We start from the raw sequence: 20,428 nt of genomic DNA on the forward strand, positions 1-20,428 counted from the left end.
GAAGGTGAAGGTTTCATCACAGAGCAAACTCTTTTATTACATGAATGGAAATTATTTGCATTTGATAGAAAGATTGATGAGGGAGTCTGCTTACTACATTCAGGCAATGAACATGAAATTGAACGATTAAAATCAATAGTAGGAGATGAACTACAATTATGACATTTTGGACAAAGGAAATACAGACCATTCCTTGTCTTACCAATCTCCACAGGCCTCTTCAGTGAAGGGGCCTGCATCAGACAAGATGAATTAGTAAAACTTACTATACCCATAAGGTGCAGTGTTAAAGAATGAACTGAAAATCGGGTTGAACTTAAAACTGGGAACAAACAACACTCTATTGAGAGTCAAATGTGGATTTAGTAGTGCATCACCAATTTCTGTCACTTTGACCCTATATCCATTTGGCAGAGTTACTAAGAAAGGATAGGGTAAAATTCTAACATTGATTAATAAGGTTTTATTGTATGTCATATGGTGTGTTGCTGCGGAGTCTATAATCCATGAGGCAACAGTTAATTTGAAATATTTACACGAAAGGTCACCAATTTTAGTAATTTAGGTATAACAAGCCAAGATACCTGCAAGGTTTGCTGCTCCGATTGTCATGTTCTTTGAGCCTTCTCCTGTATTTCCAACTTGAAAGTTCTCTAACAGCATCAGTAGTTGGCCATATTGTTCCTTTGTCAGATTTTGAATTCCTTGACGGGTGGTCTGGAGATCACTTGACTCACAGTTTCTTCCAGGCATTTCATCAGGCACACCATGTACATTGGCTGCAGAGGCATTCTTTCCTTTAGTGAACTTAAAGTTTTGTGGGAATCCATGTATCTTATAGCATTTCTCCCTCGTATGCCCAGGCCTTTTGCAGTAGTCACAAAATAATCGAGGTCTATTTTGTGGATACCCTGTTATGTGAGAGTTGTTTCCTGAAGCATGTGTTGGTTGATTGTAGCTTGTCCGAAATCCAGTATTGCCAGGACCATTAGCATTCAAGGATGTGGACTCTAGTACCAACTGGTTATGTGGTCTTACTTCTCTCTCTGTTTTTCCTCCTTAATTAAGATGGAGAAGGCTTGGGCAATGTTGGGTAACGGGTTCATCATAAGAATACTGCCCCTTACCACAGTGTAGACTTCATTCAAGCTCATTAGAAATTGTATTAATCTTCGATCTTGTTCTGCCTTGTGCATATTATCTTTAGCCCCATAGGTGCGCTGACATGTGCATTAAGCAGCTACATTTAGGGTATTCAATTCTTCCCATAAATTCTTCATCTTCGTATAGTAACCAGTAATGTCAAGTGTTCCTTGGCTTAAATCATTGATCTCCTTTTGAAGTTGATACAGTTTAGCCCCGTTAGTCTGATCGTACCTATCCTCCAACTCTTGCCAAAGCTCTTTTGCATCATTGACATACTGAAGGCTATCTGTCAATTCCTTCGAAAGTGAATTCAATATCCACGAGGTTACCATATCGTCACATCTCTCCCACTGACCTAAAGTAGTTGAACTTGCATCGGGCTTTTTGACTTTGCCATTTATGAATCCAATCTTATTCTTCACTGAAAGTGCCCTGAGCACTCCTCTCCTCCAGGATCTGTAACCGATGCCATCAAAAGGCACTGAAACAAACATAGTTCCAGCATTTTCAGATGGATGCATGTATAAAGGATTACTTATGTCGACGATTGTCGTCGAACTGCTCAAAACGACGGTTTCCTGATCTCCAGCCACAGTCCTTGAAATTCTAGGCAAATGCAATTTTTGAGATAGAAACAAAGAGGATGAATCGCTGAATCAGTGAGGAAATTGAAACAAAATATGGACTTCCGCAAATTTGCGATTATCGAAAACCCTAGACGAAGATGAAATTTCAACTAAGAAATTGGATAAAGAAGTTGAGCGAAAAGCTAATAGCCTAGCTCTAATACCATGATGAAACTCGAATTATCAGCAGATTAGAGCTGATTCTCCATTGAAGGGGAGAATCGAGCTGAAGCCATGAAAGAACAGAAGCTTCGAGAAGAGAAACAATTGAGAACAAAATTTGGAAAAATAAAAACTAATCTCATTTCTTCATCTTTCTTTCTTATAGAAAGGAGAAAAAGAGAACTAATCTAACCGCTAATTAATGACAGCTGTCAACAGCTATTAATTAATAAAAAATAATTAATCACTTTCAATAGAGACCAAGCGTTTCACCGTTGTTTAGAATCTCAAAATTTGGAAAGGATAAAAAGAAAGGGAGAAACTCAGACGATCACTCCACATTATTGTCTTTTTTGTTTTAATCATCCGGTGTAGAAACCCACCAAGAGAAGTTGCAACTCTCTCTTATAGTAGAGGACTCGATTCTAGGATTAGGATTCGAACTCGGAGACCTCTAGATATTGATTTTCAAACCCCGAAACTAGTAGCATTTTTAAGGAACAATTGTACCCTTCAAGCGTACCAACGTTATCCTATCAATAAACAGAACCAATTACAGTAAATTCAACAGAAGAGAATGCTGCTTTGCAGCAACAATTATCACATCACTGAGATAAATCATGCTTGTAAGGGCAGACAGAGCACTAGAATATGAACAAACTTTAACCCTCTAGCACCAGATGATTCATCCAGATCCAATTTGAAGTTTTGAACAGTCATAGCTACTATTCGTCAAAGGACATTTCCATGAAGGACCCGTTGATGACCGGAGAAAAACATAGGTGAATCCCAACCCAATTCCTTCTAACAGAAAGAGTTGCCGTGCTACAGCCACTTAAATCTATGGCCATGGATAGTACTCTACAAATGAGTCATCTTGCCCCAACAGAATTACAGAACAGCAGCAGCACCCGTCTTCAGATTGTCACAAGATAAGACAGGTGGAAGAACAATAATCAACATTCAGCAAATCCTTTTATTTTATAAATTAAGCAAGAATTTTGAGTGTATCTTTGACAAACGAACTCAGCGGTATAGGCTTTCAGATCTCAGATTCTCTGCAATCTCAGTTTCCCATCGATCTCCATTCTCAAGAAGCTTCTCCTTGTCGTAAAGGAGTTCCTGATGCATACAATAAATTAGTCAAATCCAGTAATCACAATTTATTTATTTCAAATTTGTGCTTAGAAACAACTAATACTTACCTCATGAGTTTCAGTTGCAAATTCAAAATTAGGCCCCTCAACAATGGCATCAACAGGACAGGCTTCTTGGCAGAATCCACAGTAGATGCACTTTGTCATATCAATATCATATCTGTAGAAGTTATAATATACACATGATTATGGGTGTCTGAGTATCTAATGTGAGACACCCAAAGACTGACAAAAGTGTACCTAGTTGTTCGACGACTCCCATCTTCTCGCGCTTCAGCCTCGATAGTGATAGCTTGAGCAGGGCAAATCTATTAAGAGGCCCAATTAATTTGCTTCATTTATTAGCAGCAGCAGTCGTATACTTCAGCATGTAGAATGCTAGCAGTATCATTCACAACAAATCTTAACTTAAACAAAGCAGTCCTATAGTTCCCAGCGAAAGCTGCTTTTAAATTGGACAGCTCCAAAGCAGTGCCAATTTGGGGTGCTACGGCAGTTTTACCGGTTTGGGATGTCGATTTTGGTTTTGAATAGACAAGCTGATCACCAGATTTTGGTTTTTGACACATCAATTGTGCTAACTCCCTAAAGTATTTCTCTTTATCCACATTTCATCATTGACTATGCTGATATCATATATTTCATACATTCTATAAGTATTGAATTATATGCCATCATATATTTAATTAATTTAAACATTAGTTCCATTTGAAACATATTTTCCGCTTACACCAAATGATACTCACCCCCAGTGCCAACAAAGGAAGTTTAAACGCTTACCATTCTTATTTTGGCTATTGGTTACCATAATTTCACGTCTCTTCCTTGCACTTCAAGAAGTAGCTTTTACTACTAAAGACATCATTTAGGTGACATCCATCACACGCTTCCACATGGTACTAGTTTCCCGGTAATGCATGTATTGTCAATTCAGGCAATCATTATACTACCCAAGGTCAGGACACTTGATCTAGAAAAGAGGGGTAAGCAGTTTCTATATTCTTACAATTATTATCCAAAGGACATGCTTCAATACTACCTCCCTTGTTTTTTTTAGAAGAAACTTCAACTGTGTCCATCTATAAAAGAATGGAAGCAGCAGGTAGTAGCTACCCCAGAATACAAGTAGTCGAACACCTCAACCGGAACAGTAGAAGAACGACGCAGATATCCCAGTCACCCAGATCACAAGTTTCATGAGATAACCAACATTGAACAATGACGGACACAAGTTCGAGAATCAATATAGTGAAAACAAAAACTGCAGCTGCAATTATAAATTTATAATCATAGCAATTTTGACACTTACAGCTTCACAAAGTTTACATGCAATGCATCTTTCCTCTCCGGTAGGATAACGTCGAAGGGCGTGTTCTCCACGAAAACGAGGGCTTAAAGGGCCCTTCTCAAATGGATAGTTAATCTGCAATAAACCGAGAGGTTAGCATGTAGAATGATACTACCTTAGATGAGATGGAGACCCAGTCAATGTGCAATTGAACATAAATAATGTTAAGGTAAAAAGGCAGTAGAAGCATGAGACTTACAGTCACTTTCTTTTCAAAGAAGTACTTGAGTGTCAGCATCAGACCTCGAACCATTTCAGTCAAAAACAGTGTATTTATGCTTCGCTCAAAGACTGCATTTAGTCAAAAAATCAGAAACACATGACATAACACATACAGGCACTGCCAGAGGAATCACAATGCTACGCATTATGCAAGGTGAGAGTTCTTTAAAATGATTTACCTGAATTCCAATCTTTGGATAGTTCCTTTGCTAGCTGTTCTCGTTCTTCATCATCTGCGATGATAGAAAAAGTAGTGAGTCATTAAATTTCTACTAAAAAACACCAAAAACTAAGTCACCAACAACCAAGAACATGCGAGCTACGAATAATAAACCAATGACTATGAGTTGAGTAGTACTAACTACTTTGCCACCAGAGTAAATTACCGTTCGGCGTCATTTAAAACATTCTATTCGATTCACATCCTAAAGAACTGGTTACCACATTGCCCAGCATCAGAAACCCCAGGCAGTCTGCCCATTTAAAGTGATGTGCAATAGAGAAAATGGCGCAATCCCCAATCCCCATTAAATAAAATCCAACATAAAGCATGCAACTGAGTTACCTCACTCAAAATGCATTCCCTGTTTGCAGCTATAGCGTGATTTTTTTTTATAGAAAAAAGAAAACTTCCTCAAGTTTCATCCCATTCATCAGCTTTTTGGTGACAATTTATATATAGCAAAGTCCATGCTTTTAGGTGTACAACAAATGCCGTTAACCTTTATAGTATATGCCTCAGGTTTCCAGCGAATATTTGACAAGTTAGAGCATGAGTCTAACCTTCTATATTAAATTAGGATTGCCCTGGAAAGATAAACCAGAATGCATGAAACTTGGTAATTCATCTCATTAAATTTTCTCACAATTTCTAACAGAAAATTTGATGGCACAGTAGACAGGAGAACTCAGGGGTTTTCCACTTGCATTGCATGGTCCCATCCAGAATAAGTAACTACATACCATGTTATGAGCTACTTTGGTCATACTTTCTTAGCCACAATACAGATTCCAATCGCGGATGTGAGCACCTAATTTTTGCCCTAATATAAAATTACTCCTAAAAAATCTAAAAAATAGCTTTAAATTATTTTTTTATATTTTTACTTAGTTTGCTTTGTACGTAAAAAAAAAATAAAAAAAAATAAAAAAAGAAGAGAGAGAGAGATAGAGAGAGAGAGAAAGGTTTATGACTCGAATTAGTATACATTCGTAACTTGCTTTAGGCGCGATTAATAATAAATATCGTGACTATGGGTACGGTTTCCGTGACATAGCCATGATACATAATCCGAATTCGGGTGTGCATTTCATGTGACCCGATCATAACTTCGAATAATAATAAAAATAAACATGCTGTAAATCGCGGGTACGTTTCACGTGGCGCGATTCCCAATGTGTACAAAAACAAACGAGTGTGCGACATCGCGACTTGTTCAAATAATTTCCATAAATATTAAAAGCGGTTAAAAGATAAAAATGCACAATAGGTTTCAAATATGTATAAATCAGATAATTAGGCCAATTATTACTAGTTAAGCGACCGTGCTAAAATCACGGAATCCGGGAGTGCCTCACACCTTCTCCCGGGTTAACAGAATTCCTTACCCGGTCTTCTGTGTTCGCAGACCATAAATAAGAGTCAATTTCCTCGATTTGGGATTTAAAATAAACCGGTGACTTGGGACATCGTAAATTATTCCAAGTGGCGACTCTGAAATAAATAAATAACCTTATTTCGATTAATGTCACTTAAATTGGAAAAACTCCCTATCCCCTCGGGAAAAGGAGGTGTGACAGCTCTGGCGACTCTGCTGGGGATAAGAACCCAGAATCTCTAGTTCAGGGTTCAGAATTCGAGCTTAGATAACTATTATGCTTGGCTTTCATGATTGTCTGATATTACTTGTTTGAGCCTAATGTGCTAATTGCCTCTCTTTACCGCTTTGATATTGTTGTAAACTGTATATAAACTGTTACGAAAACCTTTCTTCTCTCTGAGTCTTCTAAATTTTTTGGGAAGCGTGCGCTTCGCGTGGCTTCTTTTCTGTTAGAGCCATATCCTAATTTTAGAACGAGGTTCGGATAAGTTGCAAAGCCGGTGAAGCTTCTGTATTCCCGGTACGCTGCCCCCCCTCGGCTCGAGTTGTCCGCTCGGGTAAGCCAGGTCTAGAACAATATACCCAGGATTTAAACTTAGAATAACACAGCCTCATGCCGGATCCCTAGTAGGTACGTTTGCTTGCATCACGTGCATTTGACTTAGGGGACTCAACACAGGGGTTGGGTCCGTCTAGGACAGGTGTACCCAAAATTAAAGGACCATCCTGATGCATTCTTTACGTGCTACTTGTGCATTAATTTGCTTGGCTTGTATGTTGACCGGCTTCTTGAGTAAAAAAAAATCAAAAAAAAAAGAGAAAAACCAAGAGTGAAGTAGGATAGAAAAACGCCCGATTTTGATAATCCCAGTATTCAAAAAATCCCGTTACTCTGTCGAAATTTCAAAAAATAAAAGAGAAAATCATTTCAAAACAATTCATATTTTTTTGTGCATCAAAATTGCAGAACTATGCGGGTCTGATTCTCACCGGATGTGAGATACGTAGGCAAACCTAATCGGTTCCGGCCCCCATTTTTTAAAAATTCAAAAATATTTTCCTTTAATTCCTTCTTTAGGAGTCTTTTTTTTTTTAGAAAATCCCAAGCAAATAAAAAATAAGAAAAATTTTAAACCAAAAAATATTTTATTTGTAGGAGTCTTTCATTAGAAAAAAAAAACAAATGAAATCAAAATCGAAAAAAATATTTTCTACCTTTTTTTAGAAATCTTTTTCCCAAAATTCAAAAACAAAAAATCAAAAATATAAAAAAATATTTTCTTTCTTCTTTAGAAGTCTTTTTTTTTCAAAAATTTTTTAAAAAAGAATAAAAAAAAATCAAAAAACCAAAACCAAAAATCCAAAAATATTTTCTTTCCTCTTTAAAAGCCTTTCTTTCGAAAATTTAACAAAAAAAAATTGCAAAAAGTACATATTCTTTTCCTAAATGCTTTCATTGTCTGAGTGTTTTCAAAAGTAAAAAAAAAAATGTTAGCTTATTTACCTATTCATAATCCTCCTGAACTACGCAAGATCTGATTCATGTTCCCACATGATACGTAGGCAACCCACATCAGGTTCGATCGAATGATTTTAAAAAAAAAAAGAAAAAAAAGAGAAAGGAAAGAAACAAAAAATAAAGAGAAAAAGAAAAAAAAAGTGTTTATTCTAACATGCTTGTTGTTTTAAAATAAAAGCTAGTCAAAGGTGGTCGGTTTGTTGGTTTGCGATGGCAAGTCACAAAAACAATCCAAGATCTCTCGGAAATAAAAGCATCTTTTCAACCAATTGAACAAGTACCATTGTTGTTGATCCAAGGTCATGAAAAAGCAAGTAGGCAATTTGGCGGTGAAAATTTGAAAATGGAGGCAAATGTGGGGTTGACTTTACCAGATTTGAGCAATAGGACATGGCCTGCTCGGGATGATTGTCAAAATTTGAGTGTTGAATCCAAAACAATCAAAATAGTTAAATGTCGTAGTAATGCTGATGTGCGAATGTGTGGCTAAGATGCCGCTTAGTAACTGGAAAGTCACTCCTCTTTTGGCCATGGTAGCTTATTTTGTCGTCTTTTCTTCTTCTTTTTGTGATTGGACCCTGCTATCCTTTATTCAATAAAAAAGTAGTCAGTCATTTGGTGTTTATTTTTTTGCATAGTTCTTTTCACGCTAGTTCTAGTGACATGACATGCATGCGGAAATTTTGGCCAGACCTTATAAAACTGATTTAGTCTTGAATTGGATAAACGTGAGATAGAGACACTTTTGAAGATGAATATAGACATGAAACTTGTGAAAAATAAACATGAGCCAAGTTTTCATGGAACCAAAGCAGTCATGCTCATGGAAGTTAAGGATCTCTACCTTTTGAATCATTAAGAAGATCGGGCTTAAGGATGATTGGACGGGTTGAAGTCTGTTTAGCACTAAAGACAAAGTGTTTTCAAAAGAAGGTGTATTCCAAACAACTTGAAACGGACCAGTTTAGTGGCAAAATGCATCTTCTACATCAAGACAAAACCCAAGAAAAAGTCACCCAAATTGACAAGGGTCATTCACTGCTAGGAAAGTATTGCTCGTACAGTTTTACACTGAAATAAACCTAGAAAGCGACATGATTGGCATTCCCGAGGCTGGGAGGCCCTCTTTCTGCTACCCAAACAATTTATATCCTTTGTTACCCCTTTTGAGCCTGTGTTATTTTCTTTGACCACCCTCTTTTGGAATCAAGTTTAGAGTCAAAAGTCAAAAAAAAAATGAAAAAAAAAGAATATAAAAAAAATAAAAAGAAAAGTACATACCCCAAGAGTACATACTAGGCAACTCTTAGAAAATTCAAGTGAAAAAAAAAGAAAAAACAAAAGAACAGTCAAAGGTCCATGCCCCCAGAAAATAAAAGTTGGGGTAACTTGTCTAAAAAAAAAAAAAAAAAAGAGAAGAAAAAAAAAGAAAAAAAGAAGACAAAGAAAAAGAAAGAAAGATGAAAAAAAAAGTTAGGTCATATGTTTGAACTACGTTAGACCTGATTCCTTAAAAAAAAGGATACGTAGGCAGCCTTACACGGTTCGGTCCAACCAAATAAGAATTAAAAAAAAAAAAATTCCAAAAATCCCCAGTATCAGAAACTGGGACAAAGATTTTATTCCACTTTTGAAAGAGTCGATTCCAAGAATTGTAAGTTTACAACCCCTCATTAATTTTGAGTGTATTTTGAGTCTTATGCCGTCCTTTCTTTCCAACCCTATCCAAAAACCTTCCGAATAAAGACCTCCCGATATGCCTTCAAGAATGCCAAGAGAAGCATGCAATGAGCAACGATTGTCACGTAACATAAAACAATGTCAGTTGCTCACACTAGAAAGCAAAAGAAAAAGAAAAATAAAGAAGAAAAAATGAGAGTCTTACTAGTGAAAACCCTCACGGGCACTTAAGACGACGGTAAGTAGAGATGAATAAATGAGAGAGACTTGTTGGTGAAAACCCCTCGGGGCACCATTAGTCGATAGTGAGTCGTGAAGCCGATGCAAAGGATTGGCACGAACAAGCCCGACTTCAAAATCATAAGAATGGTAAAAGGAAAGATTTGGTCAGTTTGATAGATCAGACCGTTAAGTCCAAAATGCATGTCATGATCATTAAGGCTAGCTATTGAAAAAAAAAAACTCTTCCTTCTGTCCTTCCCGACAGGGGCACTTCTTGTTATATACTGTTTCTTTGCACCATTGTGTCCCTTCACTCTGAGTCAGTCCTTGTCAAAATAAGTAAGAAAAGATTTCAAAATCTGCTACCAGCTTTTCAGTTGCACAAAGTAAATTTGGTCAGCACACTCAGTTGTTACTATCAACATGCCTCGAGGATTCACGCAAAGGCTTCCCCCCAAAAGATGTCAGCCTATTCGGGTAAAGCAAGCAAAGATAACCTCAAGGTTAATCAGAGATTCTCTGTAGTACCGAACAATGACTATGAAGTGTGCACATCGTGCAAAAGGCTCTTACCAGTTGTGATTCTCTCTGACAGACAAATTGCTCCAAAAGCAAAGCCATTCAAGATATCAGAAAAGGTTATCCAAGAAAAGAAATCTCTTTTTTGAGATAAGGCTGATTGAGCCACAAATACAAATGGTACTGAGTGTGAAACAATCAGGGTTGATGCAGAGCAAAAAGTCTCTTGAAACTGACTCAAGTTGATTGAGCAAAAGACAAGCTGCCCAAGACTCAAGGCCACAAACCGACCACCACTTTTAAAACTGACAAAATTTTCTTTGTTTGAAACAGGAACAAAGCAGTGCAAGGAAGTTGGTTCAAAAACAACAAAAAAAGAGAAGAAAAGAAAGAACAAAAAAAAAAGAAGAGGAGCCGACAAAAGGAAGTTTCTCAAATCTTTGCCTTTATCTGTCTTACTAGTGTGCATAAAATGTTTCCATTGCTCTTCACATTTTTCCTCCTAGGATAAAAAGTCCTAGTCTGATGGATTTTCTCCCAATAAAAATCTTAGTCTGATGAATTTTTCTCCTAAGATAGAAAACCTAGTACGATACTTTCTCCTAGGATCAAAATCTTAGTCTGATGAATCTTTCTCCTAAGATACCATAAAAAAAGGACCTATTCTGATGAACTTTCTCCTAGGATCAAAATCTTAGTCTGATGAATCTTTCTCCTAAGATACCATAAAAAAAAAGGACCTATTCTAATGAACTTTCTCCTAGGATCAAAATCTTAGTTTGATGAATCTTTCTCCTAAGATAGAAAACCTAGTCTGATGAAGTTTCTCCTAGGATAAACGTCTTAGTCTGATGAATCTTTCTCCTAAGATAACAAAAAAAAAAAGACCTAGTCTGATGAACTTTCTCCTAGGATCAAAATCTTAGTCTGATGAATGTTTCTCCTAAGATAGAAAACCTAGTCTGATGAATTTTCTCCTATGATCGAAATCTTAGTCTGATGAATCTTTCTACTAAGATAATAAAAAAGAGACCTAGTCTGATGAATTTTCTCCTAGGATCGAAATCTTAGTCTGATGAATCTTTCTCCTAAGATTGAAAACCTAGTCTGATGAACTTTCTCCTGGGATAGAAATCTTAGTCTGATGAATCTTTCTCCTAAGATACCAAAAAAAAAAAAAAAAGACCTAGTCTGATAAATTTACTCCTATGATCAAAATCTTAGTCTGATGAATCTTTCTCCGAAGATTAAAACCTAGTCTGATAAATTTTCTCCTAGGATAATAAGTTTAAAAAAAAGGGAAGTCTGGATTTTTTATAATTAAAAAAAAAAAAAGGGTCAATTTTCAGTTTTCTTAAGTTATCAATCTTTAGTTTTCTTGAAATCAGGGATCCCGCCTGGAGAATAGGGTCAGTTTTTAGTTTAGTCAAGCTTAGTTTATAGTTTTCCGCAAGCTCAATCTCAAATCTAGGAAACAAATTTCCTAGTTTGGGTTTTTCAGATTTTTATTTCTTTAGGAGACACACTTCCTAATTTAATTCATTCAAGTTTCACCCCTAGGAGATGCACTTCTTAGTCTGAGACATTCAGGGTTTTTTTAGCAGACGCATTTACTAGTCGAAATTTTTTGGTTTTACTCACAGGAGACGCACATCCTAGTCGAGTCTTTAATTTTACTCTCATCATTGCATCATTCATCAATAACATAGGTGATTTATAGTTCTGCTAACAACTCACAAATCTTCCTAGTGCAAACTGGGCAGAAAAGTTTCTTTTGTTTTGTCTATTTTGTTGTAGCATCAGGCGCCCACCTGGAGAATGAGGGAATTTATTTCAAGTGTAAGTCATCAGGCACCCACATGGAAAACGAGGAAATTCATTTCAAGTTTTTAAGTCAGCAGGCGCCCACCTGGAGAATGAGGGAATTTATTTCAAGTTTTAAGTCAACATCAGGCGCCCACCTGGAGAGCGAGGGAATTCATTTCAAGTGTAAGTCATAAGGCACCCACCTGGAAAACGAGGGAATTCATTTCAAGTTTTTAAGTCAGCAGGCGCCCACCTGGAGAATGAGGGAATTTATTTCAAGTTTTAAGTCAACATCAGGCGCCCACCTGGAGAACGAGGGAATTCATTTCAAGTGTAAGTAATCAGGCGCCCACCTGGAGAATGAGGGAATTCATTTCAGGTTTTAAGTCAGCATCAGACGCCCACCTGGAGAATGAGGGAATTCATTTCAAGTGTTAAGTCAACATCAGGCACCCACCTGGAAAACGAGGGAATTCATTTCAAGTTTTTAAGTCAGCAGGTGCCCACCTGGAGAATGAGGGAATTTATTTCAAGTTTTAAGTCAACATCAGGCGCCCACCTGGAGAATGAGGGAATTCATTTCAAGTTTTAAGTCAACATCAGGCGCCCACCTGGAGAACGAGGGAATTCATTTCAGGTTTTAAGTCAGCATCAGGCGCCCACCTGGAGAATGAGGGAATTCATTTCAAGTGTTAAGTCAACATCAGGTGGTGCCTGGAAACGAGGGAATTCATTTCAAGTTTTTAAGTCAGCAGGCGCCCACCTGGAGAACGAGGGAATTCATTTCAAGTGTAAGTCATCAGGCGCCCACCTGGAGAACGAGGGAATTCATTTCAGGTTTTAAGTCAGCATCAGGCGCCCACCTGGAGAATGAGGGAATTCATTTCAAGTGTTAATCATCAGGCACCCACCTGGAAAACGAGGGAATTCATTTCAAGTTTTTAAGTCAGCAGGCGCCCACCTGGAGAATGAGGGAATTTATTTCAAGTTTTAAGTCAACATCAGGCGTCCACCTGGAGAACGAGGGAATTCATTTCAAGTGTAAGTCATCAGGCGCCCACCTAGAGAATGAGGGAATTCATTTCAGGTTTTAAGTCAGCATCAGACGCCCACCTGGAGAATGAGGGAATTCATTTCAAGTGTTAAGTCAACATCAGGCACCCACCTGGAAAACGAGGGAATTCATTTCTAAGTTTTTAAGTCAGCGGGTGCCCACCTGGAGAATGATGAAATTTATTTCAAGTTTTAAGTCAACATCAGGCGCCCACCTGGAGAATGAGGGAATTCATTTCAAGTGTAAGTCATCAGGCGCCCACCTGGAGAACGAGGGAATTCATTTCAGGTGTTAAATCAGCATCAGGCGCCCACCTGGAGAATGAGGGAATTCATTTCAAGTGTTAAGTCAACATCAGGCACCCACCTGGAAAACGAGGGAATTCATTTCAAGTTTTTAAATAAGCAGGCGCCCACCTGGATAATGAGGGAATTCATTTCAAGTGTTAAGTCAACATCAGGTGGTGCCTGGAAAACGAGGGAATTCATTTCAAGTTTTTAAGTCAGCAAGCGCCCACCTGGAGAATGAGGGAATTTATTTAGACTTTTAAGTCAACATCAGGCGCCCACTTGGAGAACGAGGGAATTCATTTCAAGTGTAAGTCATCAGGCACCCACCTGGAGAACGAGGGAATTCATTTCAGGTTTTAAGTCAGCATCAGGCGCCCACCTGGAGAATGAGGGAATTCATTTCAAGTGTTAATCATCAGGCACCCACCTGGAAAACGAGGGAATTCATTTCAAGTTTTTAAGTCAGCAGGCGCCCACCTGGAGAATGAGGGAATTTATTTCAAGTTTTAAGTCAACATCAGGCGTCCACCTGGAGAACGAGGGAATTCATTTCAAGTGTAAGTCATCAGGCGCCCACCTAGAGAATGAGGGAATTCATTTCAGGTTTTAAGTCAGCATCAGACGCCCACCTGGAGAATGAGGGAATTCATTTCAAGTGTTAAGTCAACATCAGCCACCCACCTGGAAAACGAGGGAATTCATTTCTAAGTTTTTAAGTTAGCGGGTGCCCACCTGGAGAATGATGAAATTTATTTCAAGTTTTAAGTCAACATCAGGCGCCCACCCGGAGAATGAGGGAATTCATTTCAAGTGTAAGTCATCAGGCACCCACCTGGAGAACGAGGGAATTCATTTCAGGTTTTAAATCAGCATCAGGCGCCCACCTGGAGAATGAGGGAATTCATTTCAAGTGTTAAGTCAACATCAGGCACCCACCTGGAAAACGAGGGAATTCATTTCAAGTTTTTAAATAAGCAGGCGCCCACTGGATAATGAGGGAATTTATTTCAAGTTTTAAGTCATCAGGCGCCCACCTGGAGAATGAGGGAATTTATTTCAAATTTTAAGTCAGCATCAGGCGCCCACCTGGAGAATGAGGGAATTCATTTCAAGTGTAAGTCATCAGGCGCCCACCGGGAGAACGAGGGAATTTATTTCAAATTTTAAGTCATCGGGCGCCCACCTGGAGAATGAGAATTCATTTCAAGTGTTAAGTCAACATCAGGCACCCACCTGGAAAACGAGGGAATTCATTTCAAGTTTTTAAGTCAGCAAGCGCCCACCTGGAGAATGAGGGAATTTATTTCATGTTTTAAGTCATCAAGCGCCCACCTGGAAAACGAGGGAAGTCATTCCAGGTTTTAAGTCAGCATCAGGCGCCCACCTGGAAAACGAGGGAATTCATTTCAAGTTTTTAAGTCAGCAGGTGCCCACCTGGAGAATGAGGGAATTTATTTCAAGTTTTAAGTCAGCATCAGGAGCTCACCTAGAGAATGAGGGAATTCATTTCAAGTGTAAGTCATCAGGCGTCCACCTGAAGAACGAGGGAATTTATTTCAAGTTTTAAGTCATCGGGCGCCCATCTGGAGAATGAGAGAATTCATTTCAAGTGTTAAGTCAACATCACGCACCCACCTAGAAAACGAGGGAATTCATTTCATGTTTTTAAGTCAGCAGGCGCCCACCTGGAGAATGAGGGAATTTATTTAAAGTTTTAAGTCAACATCAGGCGCCCACCTGGAGAACGAGGGAATTCATTTCAAGTGTAAATCATCAGGCGCCCACCTGGAGAACGAGGGAATTCATTTCAAGTTTTTAAGTTAGCAGGTGCCCACCTGGAGAATGAGGGAATTTATTTCAAGTGTAAGTCATCAGGCACCCACCTGGAAAACGAGGAAATTCATTTCAAGTTTTTAAGTCAGCAGGCGCCCACCTGGAGAATGAGGAAATTTATTTCATGTTTTAAGTCAACATCAGGCGCTTACCTGGAGAACGAGGGAATTCATTTCAAGTGTAAGTAATCAGGCGCCCACCTGGAGAATGAGGGAATTCATTTCAAGTGTTAAGTCAACATCAGGCACCCACCTGGAAAACGAGGGAATTCATTTCAAGTTTTTAAGTCAGCAGGCGCCCACCTGGAGAATGAGGGAATTTATTTCAAGTTTTAAGTCATCAGGCGCCCACTTGGGGAACGAGGGAATTTATTTCAAGTTTATTCATCAGGCGCCCACCTGGAGAACGAGGGAATTTATTTCAAGTTTTAAGTCATCGGGCACCCACCTGGAGAACGAGGGAATTTATTTCAAGTTTTAAGTCAACATCAGGCACCCACCTGGAGAATGAGAATTCATTTCAAGTTTTTAAGTGAGCAGGCGCCCACCTGGAGAACGAGGGAATTCATTTCAAGTTTTTAAGTCAGCAGGCGCCCACCTAGAGAATGAGGGAATTTATTTCAAGTTTTAAGTCATCAGGCACCCACCTGGAGAACGAGGTAATTCATTTCAGGTTTTAAGTCAGCATCAGGCGCCCACCTAGAAAACGAGGGAATTCATTTCAAGTTTTTAAATCAGCAGGTGCCCACCTGGAGAATGAGGGAATTTATTTCAAGTTTTACGTCAGCATCAGGCGCCCACCTGGAGAATGAGGGAATTCATTTCAAGTGTAAGTCATCAGGCGCCCACCTGGAGAACGAGGGAATTTATTTCAAGTTTTAAGTCATCGGGCGCCCACCTGGAGAATAAGAGAATTTATTTCAAGTGTTAAGTCAACATCGGGCGCCCACCTGGAAAACGAGGGAATTCATTTCAAGTTTTTAAGTCAGCAGGCGCCCACCTGGAGAATGAGGGAATTTATTTCAAGTTTTAAGTCATCAGGCACCCACCTAGAGAACGAGGGAATTCATTTCAGGTTTTAAGTCAGCATCAGGCGCCCACCTGGAGAATGAGGAAATTTATTTCAAGTTCAAGTTAGATAGGCATCAGGAGCCCGCCTGAAGAACAGGGTCAACTTTTAGTTTTCAAGTTCAAGTCAGAGACAGCAGGATCCCGCCTGAAGAATAGGGGCAATCTCCAGTTTTTCAATTCAAATCAGAAGTAGCGCGAGCCGCCTGAAGAACAAGGTTGCAAGCTCAAGTCTACCGCAAGTTCAAGTTTATTTCAAGTGTAAGCAGCAGGGTGCTCGCCTGAAGAATAGGGTCAACTTCCAGTTTATTTCAATTTTCAAGTCATTGGCAGGCGCCCACCTGGAGAACGTGGGAATCCATTTCAAGTTTCAAGTCAGTTGCAGGCGCCCACCTGAAGAACGAGGGAAGTCATTTCAGAATTCAATTCAAGTTAGAAGTAGCAGAAGCTCGCCTCAAGAATGCGAGCTGACAGTCCGAGATGACCAAAGGAAGAAGTCTCAATCCAGAATAAAAGAAAAAAAAAAGTGAATCCAAAATGTAGAAGCCGATGAAAGATGTGAACTGCTCAAGACATGGCTGAAGTCACAAGCTTTGCATGTCCCGTCTTGATCCGAAAAACTGAAGAAGAAAGAACTAGCACCTGCAACTAGCAAGCATCAAGGTTCAAATCAAAAGTCCGCATGAAAAACCATTCAAGACTCAAGATCAAGCTTCAGAAGACTCATAGATAGGAATCTTGTAACTCGTAGCTGATAGGCTTAGTTAGTTTCTTTTTCATTTTGACTTTGGTGTAATAGGGAGCTCAGCAAGAAAGAGCAGCAGCAGTGAAATCACAGCGTCTCGGTAGTCCCAGCTACCAAAACATCCAGAACTACACTGACCTGATTCCTTTATAGCCAAGGATATGTAGGCAACCTCCGAAGCAAGGTTCGGTCGAACTTTTCCAAAATGCTTCCCATGGAGTATCAAACGGGCAAATATTGCTCGTAATTGCTCACTTTATCTTTGCCCGAAAACTCTTCATGTTTCCGAGCAAAGAAGGGCAGCTGTGAGCACCTAATTTTTGCCCTAATATAAAATTACTCCTAAAAAATCCAAAAAATAGCTTTAAATTATTTTTCTATATTTTTACTTAGCTTGCTTTGGACGTATAAAAAAAAAAAAAAAAGAGAAAGGTTTATGACTCGAATTAGTATACATTCGTATCTTGCTTTAGGCGCGATTAATAATAAATATCGTGACTATGGGTACGGTTCCCGTAGCATAGCCATGATACGTAATCCGAATTCGGGTGTGCATTTCATGTGACCCGATCATAACTTCGAATAATAATAAAAATGAACATGTTGTAAATCGCGGGTACGTTTCACGTGGCACAATTCGCAATGTGTACAAAAACAAACGAGTGTTCGACATCGCGACTTGTTCAAATAATTTTCATAAATATTAAAAGCGGTTAAAAGATAAAAATGCACAATAGGTTTCAAATATGTATAAATCAGATAATTAGGCCAATTATTACTAGTTAAGCGACCGTGCTAAAATCACGGAATCCGGGAGTGCCTCACACCTTCTTCCGGGTTAATAGAATTCCTTACCCGGTCTTCTGTGTTCGCAGACCATAAATAAGAGTCAATTTCCTCGATTTGGGATTTAAAATAAACCGGTGACTTGGGACACCGTAAATTATTCCAAGTGGCGACTCTGAAATAAATAAATAATCTCATTTCGATTAATGTCACTTAAATTGGAAAAACTCCCTATCCCCTCGGGAAAAAGGAGGTGTGACAGCGTACATTAACACTATGCACAACATCGCTATCATGTGTAGACAGATTTAATATACTTCCCTCCATGGCAAAATGCTCAACCTTCCTTTCAAAATTTGCCTAGGAAGGTAATAATCATTTTAAATATCACACAGGGTCCTATCGGTCTAATCTAGTCTTGTTTAACTCTAAAATCCAAATATGTCCCATGTTCCCAACAAATTCTACACAACTCATTTTCAACTCCTCCCTTGGCAATTGAGCTCATCTAAGTGGACAACCCAATAGGAAAGAAAGAAGTATCGCATACCACAGTGCTTAAAATTCATATCCCCACTAAAGCTCATTAGTAGTGAACTACAACCTTTCTCTAAAGCTAAGTCATTTTCAAACACGCCTCATATGCTAACAGACACATAGAGAAAGGGGATGATAGATCTAGGATGGATTAGGAGAGCAGAGTACAAACCTTTGTCAGTTGAAAACGAATGCTTGGTAGCAAATGTTCTAGTACCAAGCAGAGTTCCATTACATGCATTAGTCCCTTGCCATGCTTGTCCTGCCAAAACCTATAGTCCCCATAGAAAGAGTAAGGTGTCAAACCATTCTCTTACACTACAAAACATAGAAATGCACAAATACATGCACATTTAGTGTGAGCAAGTAACCATGTGTATGCACACATACAAGAAAGCATACTGACCAAGAACCTAAAAAGTAGTCCAGTAACTGCTGCCTCTCTCACTTCCCGGCAAATTTCTCAACAAACAGCATGCATTTGTACATAATATCCTTAAAAAAAATTAAAAGAATGAAGGAAATGTTTTTATTTCCCGCACCCCCATCAACAGCCCAACAGTGGACCTTTGCCACTTTGATTCTCATGTAAGTCAATCCTCAACCTTATAATTGAAGGTAGAGGTCCTTACCACCAGGCTATCCGTCATTTGTCATAAACCAAAGACATGTATAAGAGAACAAAAGAACTGACAGCCGCAGTGTTAACTAAAGGACCCAGGGCTTTGATCCAGTAGTAAGAGCACAATACATGATGTGACGATGAGGTGCACGTAATGGGTTTGAACCCTGCTGCGGCAGACAAAAGGTTGGTATTTAAGTGGAGAAGGATAGAGAGGGACAGACCCATTATCCATCGAGTTTTGCATCCTGCCCCACTGGCTCTCGGGGATTTCTACGTTATCAGGAGAAAAAATGTTAACTAGGGGAAACCTGAATGGTAATCCATCACTCACCATCTCCGTTGCTTCTACAAACATCCATTCCCACCTATTTTCTATCTAACTTCCTCATTCCAAAAGTATTTAAGCCAACACCATAATCAAAAAACACGGCGACATATCAAATAATCAAAGCATACACTGATTATTAAATACGATTTCGTTTTCATTACCGTCTCTTGAGGATAACGTAAGGGTAAATCAGACTATAACTGATGAAATTGACTATCACGAAGGTTGAAATTGATGTCAAATGCAAGATTAGGGTTCGTAGGAGCATTCTTACAAAAATTGATGACACATAAATCGCAGACGAGTATAAATTAAATGAGCAAATAAAAGGAGACTTACAAGCTGACGAGAGCGAAGAGCATAGAGAGATTTCCGAGCTAATATGGCGGCCATTGGATTTGACAAGAGTTTCCTCCCTTCAAAAGCAGAGAGCAATTAGCAGCAAACTAAAATGGCCCCGCTTTACAGTTAATAGTCGATTGGGTCACCGGCTTATGAGACGAGTCACGGATCCTAAGACGGTGCGCTTCGTTTCTTTTTTTCTCTTTTTAACGCTTCAGTACAACGTTACTGACGCCGGCTCCATTTTTACCCTGGTTTAAAAAACAAACGGAAAAGGGACACTTTAAAATATTGTATAAAAAAACCATCCGTTTCACTGTTTGGCCTATGGGTCCTTACCGTCATACTTTCATACATAAATATCCCTATTTTAAACGGCGAGCCACGTGTCGCCTCCTGAATGAATATCCCACCTCAAATAAAATAAACCCATATATCATAAGAAATGCCCTAATATCCGACCTAAAACCCCTAATTAATTAGGCTCAAACACAAAATACTTCTCAGTTCCACCTAACACCCCGTCTAAACCCCTCTTCTCTCACTCTCTTCTCTCTCACCACAATGTAATCGTGTTAGTAACGCACGAGGCTTTCCAGATAAAATCTTCTGATGGTTATGTCATTTTTTCTTACATCTGTCATTTATTTAATTATTTTTTGAGTTAGTGGTATCCTTTTTAAACAACTGTCAATTGTCGCTGGGGTTTTTCGATATTCTGTCAGGCATGCCCATTTTCTGTGTTTGGATTTGTGTATTCCTGATATATTTTGTTGTTTATTATGTCACTTCGGTATTTATTTTGTATGCATG

The 20,428-nt window shown here is 38.9% G+C and overlaps 2 protein-coding genes and 2 long non-coding RNA genes across 4 annotated transcripts; all 4 read right to left on the reverse strand.

Annotated features, from left to right (window-relative positions):
• Window positions 1-1,232: 1,232 nt before the first annotated feature.
• On the reverse strand, window positions 1,233-2,654 carry LOC138906954 (uncharacterized). Its single transcript, XM_070196653.1, has 3 exons — window positions 2,596-2,654; window positions 2,492-2,542; window positions 1,233-1,797 (listed from the first exon to the last, which is right to left on the reverse strand). Exons 1-3 carry the CDS (start codon window positions 2,652-2,654, stop codon window positions 1,233-1,235), a joined length of 675 nt encoding a protein of 224 aa, XP_070052754.1.
• Window positions 2,447-19,860, reverse strand: LOC104100446 (NADH dehydrogenase [ubiquinone] iron-sulfur protein 8, mitochondrial). Its single transcript, XM_070185627.1, has 8 exons — window positions 19,613-19,860; window positions 18,493-18,592; window positions 4,841-4,894; window positions 4,639-4,730; window positions 4,401-4,514; window positions 3,332-3,399; window positions 3,140-3,251; window positions 2,447-3,056 (listed from the first exon to the last, which is right to left on the reverse strand). The coding sequence occupies exons 1-8, from the start codon at window positions 19,664-19,666 to the stop codon at window positions 2,961-2,963; spliced, it is 690 nt and encodes a 229-aa protein (XP_070041728.1). The 5' UTR covers window positions 19,667-19,860; the 3' UTR covers window positions 2,447-2,960.
• On the reverse strand, window positions 10,860-11,352 carry LOC138899398 (uncharacterized). The gene is made up of 2 exons (XR_011410910.1): window positions 11,236-11,352; window positions 10,860-11,011 (listed from the first exon to the last, which is right to left on the reverse strand). It is a non-coding gene; the product is annotated as an uncharacterized lncRNA (long non-coding RNA).
• On the reverse strand, window positions 11,523-15,373 carry LOC108943561 (uncharacterized). The gene is made up of 2 exons (XR_001967496.3): window positions 11,844-15,373; window positions 11,523-11,669 (listed from the first exon to the last, which is right to left on the reverse strand). It is a non-coding gene; the product is annotated as an uncharacterized lncRNA (long non-coding RNA).
• Window positions 19,861-20,428: the final 568 nt, after the last annotated feature.

The sequence above is a fragment of the Nicotiana tomentosiformis genome, chromosome 1 (assembly GCF_000390325.3).
Source record: "Nicotiana tomentosiformis chromosome 1, ASM39032v3, whole genome shotgun sequence".
In the NCBI taxonomy this organism is placed as follows: Eukaryota; Viridiplantae; Streptophyta; class Magnoliopsida; order Solanales; family Solanaceae; genus Nicotiana; species Nicotiana tomentosiformis.